We start from the raw sequence: 16,127 nt of genomic DNA, 5'->3' as shown, positions 1-16,127 counted from the left end.
TGTGTGGCTCTGTGTGTGTGTGGCTCTCTTTGTGGCTGTGTGTGTGTATGTGTGTGTGTGGCTCTTTGTGTGTATGTGGCTCTGTGTGTGTTTGTGGCTCTGTGTGTGTTTGTGGCTCTGTGTGTGTTTGTGGCTCTGTGTGTTTGTGTGTGGCATTTGCGAGAGATTAAGCTATTGGCATTGTAAATGACAATGCCATTTATTTATCTGTTCTCAAAACCAACACATAAATAAAAATGTTGTCATTTACAATGCCAATAGCTTTAACTTTTGCAAAGGCGAGACCGTTGCATTGTAAATGCTTGTTTTAAGGTCAAAGCCTAGAAGACAGTAAATCTGTCTGGTTTGCTGACGGCTTCTTGGGGAAATTCTGAAAGCTCCCCTGGGAATGCCTTCTGGGCTTTGCCTACCATTGGCTTTGTGGTCTGTGACTCAAATTTGCTTGCTTTGTTTTTAGCTGTCCAGGAAATCTTTGTCCCTCCCGTGGAGCATCACCCATTTACCATCGCTCCTTGTATTCTTCTACTAGTGCTCACTTACTGTAAACTGGCCCTTAAATTTTGTTCTTATCTTGTCATATTTGCTATGCATTCAAAGACCTAGGTCAAATGTAACTCTGTCATCCAAGGGAGCTTGGTGTTTACTTTTCTCTCTCTGACATCAAACTGAGAGAAGTTATGTGGCAATCTTGCTTGGCACCCATGTGTAAGGACAGGTTGTAGGATGCTATTTTTTTCTAGCACACAGCAAAATTATTTCAGAATATATATCATATAATTAGGAAAGCACAAATTCAGCACCATTTTTTGTAATTCTGAAGTGTGGTGGAAGCACATTTTTAATAAAGTTAAAATGTATACACTTGGTGATGCTTTTGCTACACATTATCGTTTGTGTGCAATATAGTTTTATCAGTAGGACTGTCTGTGTAAATGCAGTGGTCACTTCAATTGAAAATGTTTAGTCTGTGATGTTAGTGCGCTATCAGAACTTGTATACTTCACTCTGCGCAACTCCACTGTACTCCACTCTATGCCAGTTCACTCTACAACACTCTTCTCTGTGACACACTATGACACTCTGCTACCCTCTTTATGCTGTGCCACTCAACTTTCTGCCACTCCTGTCTCTGCCACGTCACTTTACAATACTTCACTTTACTCTGCGAAACTCCTCTCTATGCCTCTCCACTCTACTATATGCCACTTCACTCTATGCCACTGTACTTCACTCTACGACACTCCACTCTTCTCTACCACACTCCACTTCACTCTACGACACTCTACTCCATGCTACGCCACTCCACTGTACACCACTCCACTCTATCGCATTCCATTCTACAACACTTGACTCCACTCTATGCTATGCCACCGTACGCCCCACCACACCACTCTACACCACTCCACTCTACACCACTCCACTCTACACCACTGCACTCTATTGCACTCTGACAATCCACTGCATGACATTCCACTCTATGCCACTCCACTCTATGCCACTCGACTCTCCTCAATGCCACAAACGTTTTGCCAAGCTGAACAGCAGCCTCATTGCTGTACAGCATGGCTAGTAGTAAAAATTGACAAAGCCAATAGCTCTTGCATAGGCGAGATTTATTGGCTTTAACAATGCATGTTTTTAAGTAGGACATTCAGCTCAGTGCTGAAATATTCTATTTGCTGTATAGCCCACCAGCCATTAAAGTACCATTCGTTTGTTGTTGATGCTCATGTTAGGCTTCCGCCAGTACTGCTGGAGCATCCCTTCAATTCAATTGCTATCTTAAATGCCATCTCTCCAAGTTACAAACTAGAGCTACAGTCGAGTGATGTAGTAAGGAGAGAGGGTGTTTTACGACTGGTGTATCCAAAAGGAATTGCCAATCATGCTGTTAGGGTAGTCCATCTATTTAGGGTAGAATGTTCTGTTTAAAAGAATTGTTGGTGTAGAATGCATGTACCAGTTATTAATATACCTCGGTCGGTCCGTTGTTGTCAAAGAAACTACCAATATTTCTGCATTATAACTGGCGTATTACAATGCTGTGTCGAATATTGGTAGTATTTTGTTATTTGTCATTTACTAAAAATTGTGTAATGCACTTGTCTACAATAATATCTAAATTTATCTATTTCCAACAAGCATTTTATATGAATTGAAGTTATTTTTGTAGAGCGTTTGTGTGTGCGTAGAGAAAAAGTTATGTGTTTAGTCTGAAATCATGCACGTTAGTCAAACAGTGCGAGTGGGTTAATTTAACTAGATAGCCTATATCAAAGGCTAATCAAATATAAATGTGCCTTGTATTAGAAGAAATGTTATATCAATTACTTTATTGCGTAATTTTAATTGAGAATGATGGGTGGACCCTAGTGGAAAAAATGATTTTAATGTTTATCTACGTTTCGTCTTTTTACATGTGGATTGTAATGATTTAACAAATCAAACAAATATATATATAAATGTGCTTTTCAAGAAGCATGTTTTTCATTGTTATAACTATTTCTGCTTTTTTAATTGATTACTCATTCTCTGGGTTGACGTGGATGTCAAAGATATTACGATGAATCTGCTCTGTGTTCAGAGGAACTCAAAGTGCTAACTGGACATTTGGGGAGAGCCCATTGTCAAGGTGTGTTAATCTTAGGTGCATATTTCAAGTGCAATCTTTACAATACTTCAGTAGCTTAGACATGTATAGCATGGTTACATTGTATGCACTCAGTGTGAGACTTTCTTCATTACAGCATAGCACGTTTGGACTACTAATGACTGCCGGCTGTGCCTTTTCACTGTACATCATCAGCTACATAACGGAAAACATGAATTGGTTGTGGCACGAGAATAAAAACTACTTATTAGGTATGTACCATTGTAACATTATAATCTCCTTTTCTTTGTTGCCCCCCCTCCCCCCCATCGTCTGCTCCTTTGCCACACATTAAGAATGATGCACTTGCATGGCCTCTGGGGCTCATACTTTCATTGGTCTCCGAGGTCCACTAGATTAAAAATATCTATAACCAGGCAGGACTGCCATTTTATGCTAAAAAGAATAAAGACCATTTTTATGTCCAAAAGGTATGTGTGCTGCATAGCATTCAGAATAGAAGCACGATTCACACTGGAGCACCCAGAAATGTGCTCTGTCGCACTCGTCAGACCTGTCTCTTGTTCCAAAACGTATGACCCCATAACTTCAATATTAAAATATCTTCGTTGGCTACCCTTCAAGGCAAGAATTAAGTTTGAGGTTCAGTGCCCCACCTTCAAAGCACCCAGTCATAAACAGCTGGGATACATATAGCTGCCCGAAGAGGTGGCAACAAATATAGAAGCAAAAAAAGTTTTGTTCCACTGGGCTCAAGCAAATCCTTTTCTAGTGGTGTTCAGTCCCTGTGGAACTCTCTAACTGAGGACGAGCGCCCCCCCCACCCTCCTCAAAAAAACCTTTTTGTAAAAAAACGAAAGCTCTATTAATCAGTCTCCACCTAAACTTTTTATTCCTCTATCCCCTATCCTTCTCATCCCCAATTCACAAAGAAATACTATCGATTCAAATAGAAGGACAGAAAAGAGTTGACGAAGAACGAGAAATGTGTGTTTTGCTGCCAGAATGCCTGTAGGTTAAACACCGCGTACTGCCTTACAGGCAAATTGGAAACATTTCAACCAACAATCCCTGTTCGTCGAGTCCCTGGGGATGCTGTATTACAAACATTTACTGAAGTTCATTAATATTCGTTGTGCATTGTCAGTTAGCATGGGCCTGCAGCGTTCTCTAGGACTAATCCAGTTAGGACATATTAAAGAAACATTTTGCTTTAGGAATTTGCAACTACGTAACAAATGAACACTTATATCTAGGGTGAGCTATATTTTAATATGGATGAAGTGTACAGATTTCCTAGACCTTGTGAAAATCACTGGGGTGAAATACTGTTCTTCCTTCAGCAATGCAGCAGATGAGAGAATAATTATAGTGATTCAAATGTAGACTATTGTGAAGGTGAGAGGCAGGGTAATTAGTCCTCCTGTGAGATCATAGGCAAGAACTAATAACAATTACATGCTGTAAAAGGGGAAATCAAAATACAGTGTTGTCAGAGTGGCTTAGCTGCTTGGTAGAAATCTTGAAATGGCTGATCAGTACTTTGTTTAAATGTTATTAATATAAATTATTGGATGTAGATGTGCATGGAGTGTACAGAATGTGCATTTTTGGTAGTGTGAAGGCAGCTAGAAATTAAATATTGCTTTGGTCCACACTACGCTGCAATATTCAGTCCTATAGCAGGTAGGTGGCATAGAGATACGGGACTGCTCGGAATGACTAGTCAGTTGTGAGACGTATGAAAGGTATGTCAAAAGCCACGATTGCAAATGAAGAGCAGGAAAAAGGAAACCAACAGATCGAGGTAAGTATGTAGAGTAGAAAAAGGAAGGACTGATAGAATGAAAGTGGTCAGAAATGTCAGTAGGGGAAATACATGAAGGAAAGAAAAGCGAGCCATGTAGTTGATAACTAATGCTACAAGCAAGTTAAGGTCCAAAGTTGCATCAAGGTTTGAGCGTGCAGGAAGTTCAATGAACAATAACTCCATGTTATTCATAAAGGCCATCGAAAGTGCCCCATAATCTCATAGATGTGGCTGCAATCCGATTGTGACATGACTGAGCAGAGTGTGTGTTTCTTAGAAGCGTGACCCATGTCCATCAACTGCTATAGGAAACATGTTAAAAGTCCGTCAAATCCAATGGAATAACTCTAATATCTATGGTAATCAGGCAATCAAGGAGAACGAGGTTGCGGTCTGTAAGCGTGGGAAAGGTATCAATAGCGTATGGGACAAGTGCAAAAGTCAGGTAATCCAGCGATATGGTAGTGTTAATTATTTTACTTAGATGGGCCGCTACTGCAGTCCAGTAAGCGGCAAGAAGAGGGCATGTACAAAACATGTGCTCCATATCACCAACCACCCTAGCACAGAACCAGCAACAATCGGAATCTTTCAGTTTGAAAAGTTTATGCATTAGAGAGGGGATAGATTTACCTCGAAATAGAGAGGAGCAGGTTTTTTTTTTAACATAAGATTTTATTGAATAAAGAAAGCAGAGTCAGAAAGTCAGTCACAATCAAGGGCATATATGCAGAGCAGTACAAAGAGCAGGCAGTTTATACATTAGCGCAAAATTCGACCAATGGGTCCATCACGTGACATTGCCAGCTCGGAAGTAGGCGATTCGCACAATTCTCCACGGTATCTGTTCCAGTGCCCCCATTTCGCGTCCCACTTCTTAGGGCAACCCCTAACTTCATAAACAGTCTTCTCAGCAATCATGCAGCGGTCCATTTCAGCCACACAGCCCACCACCAATGGTCTGTCATTGGAGCCCCACTTCATTGCAATGGAGCGTTTAGTCAGCAGAAAACCAAGCGCAGCCCACTGCAACTCCTGGTCGTTCAAATCATTAGCCCCCCATATGTTAAGGACACATTCCCTGGGTGTTGATAAAAGAGGCTTTCCCAAGGAACTACTCATTTAACGAATTGCCCCACACCAGAACTGTTGCACTATTGGGCAATCCCAAAGGATATGAAAGAAGGTGCCAGTGAGACCACACCCCCGCTGGCACAATGCATCAGGACGCCTCCCAAGTTTGGCCAGGGTAAGAGCGGACATGTATGCCCTATGTAGAACCTTTAATTGGATCAATCTAAACTTATGGCAGATAGCCGACTCTCTAGGGGACATTAGGGCTGAACACCAGTCCTCTTCCTTTAAGGGACCTAAGTCTACCTCCCATTTAGTCCGCAGTGACTGGAACGGATCAGGGAAATTGTTACAAAGCTTGCGATAGGTATAGGAGATGGCCTTCTGAGGGAGGGGTTCCGACAATAACCTGTCTTTTAGGGGGGAGGTAGCCGGCATGGAGGTAAGGTCCAAGATGGCGGCCAGAATGGCATGTTTGATTTGCATGTATCGGAAAATTTCTGAAGGTGCAAGGGAGTATTTGGTCTGAAGCTCACCAAACGTCAGTAGTTTACCCTTATGAATTAGGTCCCCCACCTCCGAGATCCCTATAGTGACCCATTTGTCGAATCCCTGGAGGAAACAAAGGGAACCCAGATGCTGTGATGACCACAGGGGTGTTGTATTAGTAATCTTATCATTCCAACCCAAAGTTTTGTTGGCCCTATGCCATATTGCAACCGTGTGTGCCATGGGTCCGACATATCTATTCCTAGATGGTTTGCTGAAGAGGGCTCCCAGATACCCTTCCCGCCCGGTCTGACATCTGTCTAGAAGAAAGGACGGATTTAGGAGGGGAACCATGAACCCAGTGGTTGACAGCCCCCAACTGCGACGCCCAATAATAGAGGCGGAGATTGGGAAAAGCAATGCCTCCATCATGTAAATGTAATGGTACTTGTATAGCGCACGAATCACCATGAGGCATCTCGGCGCTTGTACGAATACCGCTGAGGAACCTCTCCTGGCCTTTCCCTGTGAAGTGCCCACTCCTGGGCACCCACAAGGTGAAGCCAGGCATCCTAGCGTTGTTGGGGCCGTTGTGGAGATTAAACAAGCTATTGCCCAGAGTTGCAGAGTGGGACCCATGATTAGAATAGGCACCGAGGCGAGAATGATCAGGTCCGGGGAAATTGAGCCCAAGAGCTGCCGAGGAGGGAATTGAACCCTGGTCCCGGGCCAGACCTCTGCATCAGGGTCTGCCGCTCTAACCATTGAGCCACACTTCTCCACTCATACCGACCCTGAAAAAGTTTACAGAGACTTGCAGCCCCACCGTCCCATAGCAAAAGACGGATCTCACTCTCTACAGTGTGGAAATAGGAGTCTGGGACTAAGAAGGGGCAGTTGTGGAGTACATAGTGGAAGCGCGGGAGCGCCAACATTTTGAACAGTGCTGCTCTACCGGGAAGGGACTGCGGAAGGGACCGCCAGTGGGCGACATCACTGTGAAGTCTGCGCAAGGGGCCCAATAAATTGCGGTCATGGAATAACTTAGGATCCGGCGTAACAAAGATACCGAGGTACGTAAAACCGTCAGCAGCCACCGCTATGTAAAACCCGCGGGGCCAACGGGGCGGGGGGCCATGTAACATGTATAGTGTAGATTTAGTCCAGTTAATCGAATACCTCGAGTACTTCCCAAAATTGGTAAGGACGTGAAATAAACTGTTTATAGAGGATCGGGGGGAAGACCCGTAGATCAGAATGTCGTCAGCATACAGAGAAATGATACCAGTTATGTCATCATTCCAGCAGAGGCCTCTGATGGAGACATCTGTGCGGACCCAGTGGGCTAGGGGTTCGAGGGTAAGGGCAAACAACAACGGAGACAAGGGGCAGCCTGGTCTGGTACCCCTGTGGAGACGGAACTGACGCGACGTGTGGTTATTGACCCAGACTTGACCCAATAGGTCTGTGTACAGGAGCCACACCCAGCTAATGAAGCAAGGCCCGAAACGAAATAGGCGCAAGACCTCAAAAAGGTAAGGCCATTCGATTTAGTCGAATGCCATCGTGGCATCAAGGGATAAGATGGCCGCGTCTTGTTGTATGATGGATCGGCGGCTCATAACATTATGCACTCTCCGAAGATTTAATGCCATGTTGCGACCTGGAAGAAAGCCGGACTGGTCGTCATGGATTAGGGAGGGAAACACCTGAAGGAGGCGATTCGCCAGTAGTTTAGCCAGGACCTTTGCCCCTGCGTGCCCCAGCCTTCTGTCATCCAAAACCCAGACAGGCAATCCACATTCCAGCAGAGGCACACAGGATGACTGAGCAAGAAAATACCTATTTCCTAAAAGTGGTATTTTCAAACACAGAATGTAAAAATCACTTCCACTAAAAGATGCATCTTTAGATTCTGAGTTCAGACATACTAAACTTTATTTTATTTTCCTACCTAATTCCCCGGGCCAGTTATGTTTATAAGAGGTTATAAACAAACTCCCCATTCTATCCTATAGGGAACAGGTAGCCCTGCAATAGTGAAAATGAAATTGGCCATAGTTCACTATCAGGACATTCCACACACACCAGGGCATGTCCTACCTTTCACATACACTTGCCCTACCTTAGGGGTGGCTGATATGTAAGAAAAGGGAAGGTGAGGGACTGGCAAGTGTTTGCACTGGCCAAGTTGACATGGCAGTTACAAACTGCTTGCAGACTCTGCAATGGCGGGTCTGAGTTACCTTTTACGGGCCGTTCATGTAGGTGGCACAATCCCGTGCTGCAGCCCACCAACGGCATACGATTCACAGGCCCTGGCACACTCAGTGAACTTTACTAGGGACTGACACATAAATCAAACAGGCCAATCATGGAAACACTAATCCATAACACATTTTACCACAGGAGCACTTGCACATAACCACTGATTAGCAGTGAGAAAAGTGCGCAGAAACACTAAGTCAGCACAAACCGAGTCAGAACCGGGAGGTCAGAAAGCAAAAACTCACGGGAAACACGCCAAAAGATGCCTAGTGTAACAGGCACCTAGACTAGACGTAACCAATGACATCTCCAGAACTACACCTGCGTTTACTGGACGATTGGGTCATTGAACTACTGTCCTGAACACCCTCATACCCACTAGGTAGACCTGATGTGCCCTCTTGCGCATCCCCAGCAAGACAGCCCTATAATTACTTATTTTCCTTTTTTTCCAGTTTTTCCCAGTTTGGCTAGCCATGGTGAAGATTTGCTAACAGTTGGGAGGAATCCACTTAGAGTGCTGCAGGTTAGGGATAAGGGCAGGAACCATGATGGCAGCTTTGGGCTGCCGATGTGGGAGGGTGGAGGGAAGTTAGTTGACGACACCTATATTAGCACAGATCACAGGCAACGCTGCAAGCTACAACACCACTCAAACAAGCAGCGCTAGACACGAGTACTTGCACCCTATGGTCTGCACGTTATGAATGGCCCATCCAGATCCACCTAGTTACAACTTCGTCACATGGAACGTGCGTGGCCTTGGGGACCCCAGGAAATGCCAACATGTCTTGGCCTACTTAGACAGACATAACATACACTCTGCCCTACTGCAGGAAACCCATATCGACCCCTCTGCCTCGACCACTTTTGCGACCCAATGGGATTTGTATAGATGTTTTTCGACCTACTCCACCTATGTGTGAGGAACAGTTATCCTTATCAAAAAAAATGCCCCATAATGTAGCCACAGGGGAAAAGACAGACATGCAAGGTCGATACTGCATTATGTGGTGGAGAATGGCAGCCCAGACCATAACGATTTCATTCTGTTATGGTCCCAATGCCGACGACACCAGGTTCTTCAATATCATATGAGGGAAGGTTGTAGATATAGGCTCCATTTACGTGATTTGGGGCGGGGACATAAACGTCTCCTTGGACCCTACACTAGATCGACATCATCCACAACCCCACTACTACACAAATGCCCAAAGACAGTGGTGGGAGATATTTATAGAACATGGCCTTTTGGATGCATGAAGAACCCTACAGTCACTCCATGGTGCTCTCCTTCCTCATGGTCACACAAGATGGGTGGTTTTTAACCAGAGGCATAAAAGTATGGCTAACTAACTACCAACATTTGCCACGTACGTATTTTGATCATTCACCTGTGCTGATGGCCCTCACCCCACCTTGCACACTGATACCATATCTGTCTTGGAGATTGCCAGCGACTGCCTTGCTCGACATCTCATCCCATCCCATTCCGAACGGAATTGGAGCAAGAAATCACAGATTTTTGCCATGCAACATTGGCACAGTGACGCAGTTCTCCACGGCGTGGGAGGCATTTAAAGTGACTATAAGGGGAGTATGCATTGCCAAAGGGGGAGGTATCCTGAAAGACATCCACAGTAGGCTTGGAAGCTAGAGGCTGAGCTTAAGCAACCAGAGAGACAATTGCAATCTGAACGCTGTCCAGACCTGCAGAAGAAGATGAGAGACAATTGACAGACTATCAGGAGACAGCAGAGTGTGAATGCAAATTTCAGGGAAAATATGATTGCGCCCGGCAATATGAAGAAGGGGAACGCCCGGGGAAGGCTTGGGCTGAGCTGACCGGAACACACACAACGCAGCCAATAGAGTTTGAGCCATATTTTGAGGATATAGCGTTTGAGATGGCTGGGGGACACCCAGATTCTGTAAAACATATTGTGACTCTCTTATTCCATGCTGAAAAATGTTTGTGAAGAGGCATGAGAAACGGGCATACTTCCACAAACAATGTGCCAAGCGCTATTGAAAACAGAAACCAGGCGACAGATGCGACTCATACAGGCCGCTCTCGCTCATAAATTGTGACACCAAAATGTTGCCTAAACTACTAGAAAACCGAATAAGCCCTCTGGAAAGCACTTTAGTATTGCCAGACCAGTCCACCTTTGTGCCCAGCAGAGCGACATCACATAACCTGCAAACTCTCTTCGCTCTCATGCAAGATACCGACCCAGACCTAGCTGTAGTGGCCGTCTTTTTAGATGCCACCAAAGCGTTTGATTGCCTTGAGTGGGACTACTTGGCGTGCGTCCTGAAACGCATGGGCTTTCCCCTCCTTTCTTGGCCTGAATCTAGCTATTGTATACTAAACCACAGGCCAAGCTGATCATAAATGGGATTTGCTCCCCTATTTTTCACATCACAAGGGGAACGAGACAGGGGTGCCTGCTCTCCCCTCTACTATTTGCCCGGGCCATGGAGCCACTGGCAGCTAAACTTAGACAACACCATCGCGAATATGCTCTCCAATACCCCGCAAAGCAAATCCTAATTTCCTTATATGCCAACGATCTTACTCTACACATCCGCGACCAAGAGGATAGCCTCAACCCCATACTGCGGGTCTTTCTGCAGTTCGGGGGGTTCTCGGGGGTCAACATCAACTGGAGCAAGTCACAGATTTTACCTCTCACAGATACGGTCAAGAGATACGTACCAGACTTTCCCTTGACTTGGTGCGATAGCGAAATTAAATACCTTGGGATAGTAGTCATTAGGGACAGGGAACACCTTATGAGGGCCAATTATGGCAAAGTGCTGGGCACATTAACGGATTCCATTACCAGGTGGATTGCTAAGCCTCTCTCCCTAGCAGGACGGGTGGCATTGATCAAAATGGTGAGCCTTCCAAAGCTACTCTACCTCTTCATAAACATCCCTTACGAACCCAGCAAACACTTCTTCAAAGCAATAAAATCGCAACTTATGATGATTAGGCCCTTTTGTATTTAAATAAACTACCTTAAGCGTATTGCATACCAAGGGGATGAAAAGGTTTCGACTAGGCAGTGTCGCAAACACACAGTAGAAAACAGGAGCCCACCCCCTCATCGCCTAAAAAGCAGGAGCCCACCCCCTCATCGCCTAAAAAGCAAACGAGGTTAAGCAGTATATTGGATGATCAGAACACAAAACAAAACACTGAAATCAAACACATCTGCTGTGAATCATAAAAATGCTAAATTGAATATGGCAAGGACAACAAACTATATAATGAACTACCCTGATGCTACTCTAACCAATTAGTGAAAGAGCAGATCTACACATAAACAGATATATCGATTCCCCATGCTCCCCACCCCACCAATCATAGCAAGCAGGACAAGCAGACTTGCAATTGAGAACCCCCCCCCCCCCCCCCTCAGAATAAAATGAAAACTGAGTAAGTGAGGAGGACATTAATACTCATCATACAAAATATCTGAAAAACAAAGTACCATTACTAGAGCTCTATAATGCCAAAAAGGACTAAGACATTGTTCAAACCTAACCAAGTCAAAATAGAGTTTTGTTACTGTGTATCAAGTCAGCAGCACCTAAAATGTCCACATCAAAATAGGATGTGAGGCTGGAGATACAGTATTCGAGTGGCACCCATACCAAGATTTATGAATTGACAAGAGTATCTAAGAACTTTGCACAGTAATATGTAGTAGTCATATAAACAAAAGGATAGAAGGCCCATGATATGAAAATGTAGCTGCACTTTCAACTGGATCCATTGGCCAAAAGTAGAATAGTCACAAACAGACATTGGAGACTGTCAAGAAAAAAGCCTGACCCCATCCCCAACCTTTCCATAGACAAAGAAGAAAACATGTTAAATGTTAGAATTTAGCATTTTGTAAGACTCTGACTATCAACACATTTGGCCTAATTCACAAGGGTTACTAAACTAAAACTGAGAAACAATAAACGATAGAGGCAAAACTCCTGAGAACTAGAAAATGGATATAAGAACGAATCAGTCCTTAAATAGCATCACATAAGCGTCACGTCTGACAAGTTAGCCACGCTTGCACTAGTCTCCTCCATGTGGGTTTTCTAGGGTGTTGTCGAGGAAAAGTACCTGTCAGGATTCCTGCCACAGCTCACCTCTCTTGACTATCGCAATATACTGGCATGACTCATAATATTCCTCCCAACACTTTGTATGAACAATCATCTTATAGCCTAACTTTTGACCATATTACATGCTGTTGGTAATCGTTAGCTGCAGCTGGTGTTCCCTGGTTTGTTTTAAACGGCTTAATAGCTTTTGCAAATTTTTTGCCCTGCATAGGCAAGGTCAGGTTTTAGGCACCAAGGAAACATCCAGAAAATCCACCAAAATAAGCATCAAGCAACCAGCATAGATGACCTCAGCATGACCCTTCTGGAAGACAGCCCTCATATTAATCCCCTGCACATGTTCGTGGTAATAAGCAATTAGAATGTGACCTTTGTGAATATTCTAAAACACATTCTAGAAGACAGCCTCATCAAATTGATCATCGGCACATGTTCTTTGCTTTAAGCAATAAGAAAAAGACCTTTGTGAACATTCTAAAGCACCTTCTACAAGGCAGCCTTAACATAATAATTATCTGCACCTGTTCCTTGTTACAAACAATTAGAATGTGACCTTTATGAACGTTCTAAAGCAGTATTTAAAGACCGTCCATACTCCTCCCTTTTTGCTTAGCCTCTTCAGTTCCAACTTACCTGTTTCCTGGCTTCCAGGACTCTGTCTTGCCAGCTCCCTTGTTCCTTCTACTTCGACCACACCTTATAAGACAACCTGCATCAGTCACGCACCTGGATGTAAAATCTAGAAGAAAAAGAGAGATGCTGAGCTCAGTCACAACACTGTGCTTGCAGACAAGGTAACCAGTTAGTGTTTTTGTTCAACTTGTACATTCTGTTGCCAGGGCTTTCCCAGAAAGGACTTGGGTGAAGCTAACCCCGTCCAAATTATCTTGTGGGTTTGATGCTGGAATCATACTCACTACAGTTTTGAAATTCTGATGAAGGAACCTCTATGAACTATGTAAGAACAACTGACAACAAAACTAAAGGTTGTTTGCGATATATAAAGCTTTCATGAGGTGATACCTTAAAAGATATAGCTAATACTAGACTAAAGCATTAATAGTTGTTTGTTTATAGATAACATATCTGTCAGTACCATTCATCAGACTGGTGTGAATGCATGCTGCGGTGTTCCGGTTGAGTAGACAAGCCACAGCATCTTTTTGAATCCACACGCTCTCTCTATCCCAACCTCAATCCCCCATGGATATGCCACTGAAGCAGTGTCTCCTTCTGTAAACCGGGGCAAGTCTCTAGAGGATTCCAGGACTAATGTCTCCTCCCAATTGCAATCACATGGGATCCAGGTAAGTGGCTTATGACCCCTGGTTCATAAAAGATGTGTGAAGCACCCTTGAAGACAATTCTGAACTTAGACGGGCCCACAATGGAGTGTTGAATTGACCTTCCCGAGGGCTAAAATTTTTCATAACTGTATCCCTCACAAAATCCTGAGAGATGGCGATTTTGGCATTCTACCAGTGGATTGTCCTTCCCTTCCTCATGTGTTCTAAAATAAACTCATGTGTTGATGACGGAGAGGTTTAAAAATGAAAACTCAAGGGAATGTCGCCATATAACACCTGGATTTCAATTACTTTGTGAAGCACTCTCTATGGATGAGATGATTAAATTGAACTTGGGCCCTGAGGAAGTCAAAAGTGAACTAAGGCCATGAGGAAGTCGGTGGTGAAATCTTTACCACGACTAAACACGTGTTGGCTACTGGCTACTACTATGAATTTTGCATCTGTCAAAACTGAATGAACTGCATACAGTGGACCACTATGACATTGGACATTCATTGAGTTTGTGGTGCTCAGGAAATTGTGTACATGTTTATAGGGATTTTTTCCTGATTAGAAGGATGTGGTGGCTGCCTTCTTTCTATTGAAGCACTGATCGTATAAGTATTTTTTTGCGATATTGGGCACAACACATTATTTGCGTATTGATTCAACTGTGACGCCAGTCTATCCTTCACATGAAGCAGTTGCCAATTTAGTGAGCTCTGTGCAGTATCTGGTTCCTGAGATTCCAGGGGCAACAAGCAATATTTGGTTCAAGGATTAGTCCATTACGCCTTCGTTTACTACATGCAGTGACCGTGTTAGATGCATAAATTCTCTTTATAACAAGTACATGGACAAGACATGTCTGCATGTCCAGGACTGCTAACTAAAATGCCACTGTGTGTCACTTCATATCAGAGCTTTTCACCCGGTCAATCAGTAAAAAGCTGATATCACATATCGAAACTAAGGTGAGGTGGACAATCCTAGATAGATTAGCGTTCGAAATGATTTGCAGAGGCCCTGCACCTCTGTAAAATTCCCTATGGTTTTTGCATATTCCCTAGGATACAAAACCTGTATTTTTAGGAGGGAGGAAAGCCTGCTTAACGACAATGGACCCATAGTCACACACCCTCAATTGACACCTTGTGGCGTTTAGCCAGATAATGGCACTACGCTACAGCCTCTGTCCATTTTCTCTCCCTCTCTATGGCTCTTCATACCCACAGACCCACCTCCCTTCAAGCCCCATCTCCTCTCATACAATAAAAAGGTTTTCGAGGTTGCCTCGTCTTCAATGTCACAGTGTTTAAAAAACAGTGGGAAGTTTGAAACACAAAATTAAAACCATAACACTATCTAATCCTGACAACAGGAGTTTACCACTAATTAGCACTCTAAGCTCAGTAAGATTTACCTTCAGGATGAATTATATTTTAAAGGTATTTCAAGAATGATGGTTGCTTTAATAGGAACATTTATTTCACATGAAGTTATGTTCCTCTCCAAAAGAGTAGTAACAATCATATTGGTTGCCTTGGTGATAAGTGTCTTGGAAATCGTGCAGCAGTTTGCTGTGTAGTGTCATAAACATTTTCTTTTTATTTCCTCCATGTTTGTAACCATTGTTCTTTATTTTACACAGTGACTTCGTATGTATTACATCATAACGTCATCGTGTACATGTGCACAATGGCATTACGATTTATTTGAACAACAACTTTTCTCTAAAAATGCAACTATAAAAGATCGTTAAGAAATTGATACGAGTAAAATAATCTGAGAGTTTGAAGTAAGAGGAACCTATGCAAGATATCAGAAGTGCCCTTGGCTTACACTCTTGTTTTCTGCTTCCACAGGGTATTTTCTACTAACGGGAATTATCAGCTTTGCAATTTGCTACAAACATGGGCCACTAACGAATCCAAGGAGTGTAAACTTGTTGACCGGGACTCTGGAGCTTATTGGCTGTCTCTTGATCTATCTTGGAGTTGCCATTACTCCCATTGCATATGGCATTATAGTTGTTCTCGTTTCTTCAAAAGTATTGTGTTATCCAGTTCGATTGCTGTGTTACCTGGGCAGGTGAGGGTGCCTCATTTCCGACTCCCTCAGTAAACTTTTGATAATGGTAAAAAAAAAATTGCATTGCAGGCAGATTGGATGTATTTTTATTTGTGAAAAGCATGGCTAACACTTTAGATCTACACTGGTTTTTATCTGTTGCTGCCGAACATTGGGTGAAGTCGTTTTACCACCTGCATTGATTAAGTGAGTTGTGTACAGATTTGCTCTACAATGACGTAGGAGTGAATTAAAATGTTTTTACTATAAAAAGTGCAAATTGTTGACGCGGACACATTGAATTAAAATAGCAGGAGCCAACGTGAGTGTTAATCCCAACCTAAAGCCTTAACTCCTGAAAAGATAAGGTTACAGTGCT

The 16,127-nt window shown here is 43.5% G+C and overlaps 1 protein-coding gene across 1 annotated transcript in view; it reads left to right on the top strand.

Annotated features, from left to right (window-relative positions):
• NEMP2 (nuclear envelope integral membrane protein 2) overlaps window positions 1-16,127 on the top strand; it is a 227,309-nt gene that overhangs the window by 150,641 nt on the left and 60,541 nt on the right. Inside the window, exons 6-7 of the mRNA XM_086955376.1 lie at window positions 2,748-2,862; window positions 15,544-15,769. Of these exons, the coding sequence (XP_086811502.1) occupies window positions 2,748-2,862; window positions 15,544-15,769 (341 nt within the window). The remainder of the gene's footprint in view (window positions 1-2,747; window positions 2,863-15,543; window positions 15,770-16,127) is intronic.

The sequence above is a fragment of the Lissotriton vulgaris genome, chromosome 2_1 (assembly GCF_964263255.1).
Source record: "Lissotriton vulgaris chromosome 2_1, aLisVul1.2, whole genome shotgun sequence".
NCBI lineage: Eukaryota > Metazoa > Chordata > Amphibia > Caudata > Salamandridae > Lissotriton > Lissotriton vulgaris.
The sequence above is the reverse complement of the archived record's forward strand: the minus strand, read 5'-3'. Positions and strand labels throughout refer to the sequence as shown.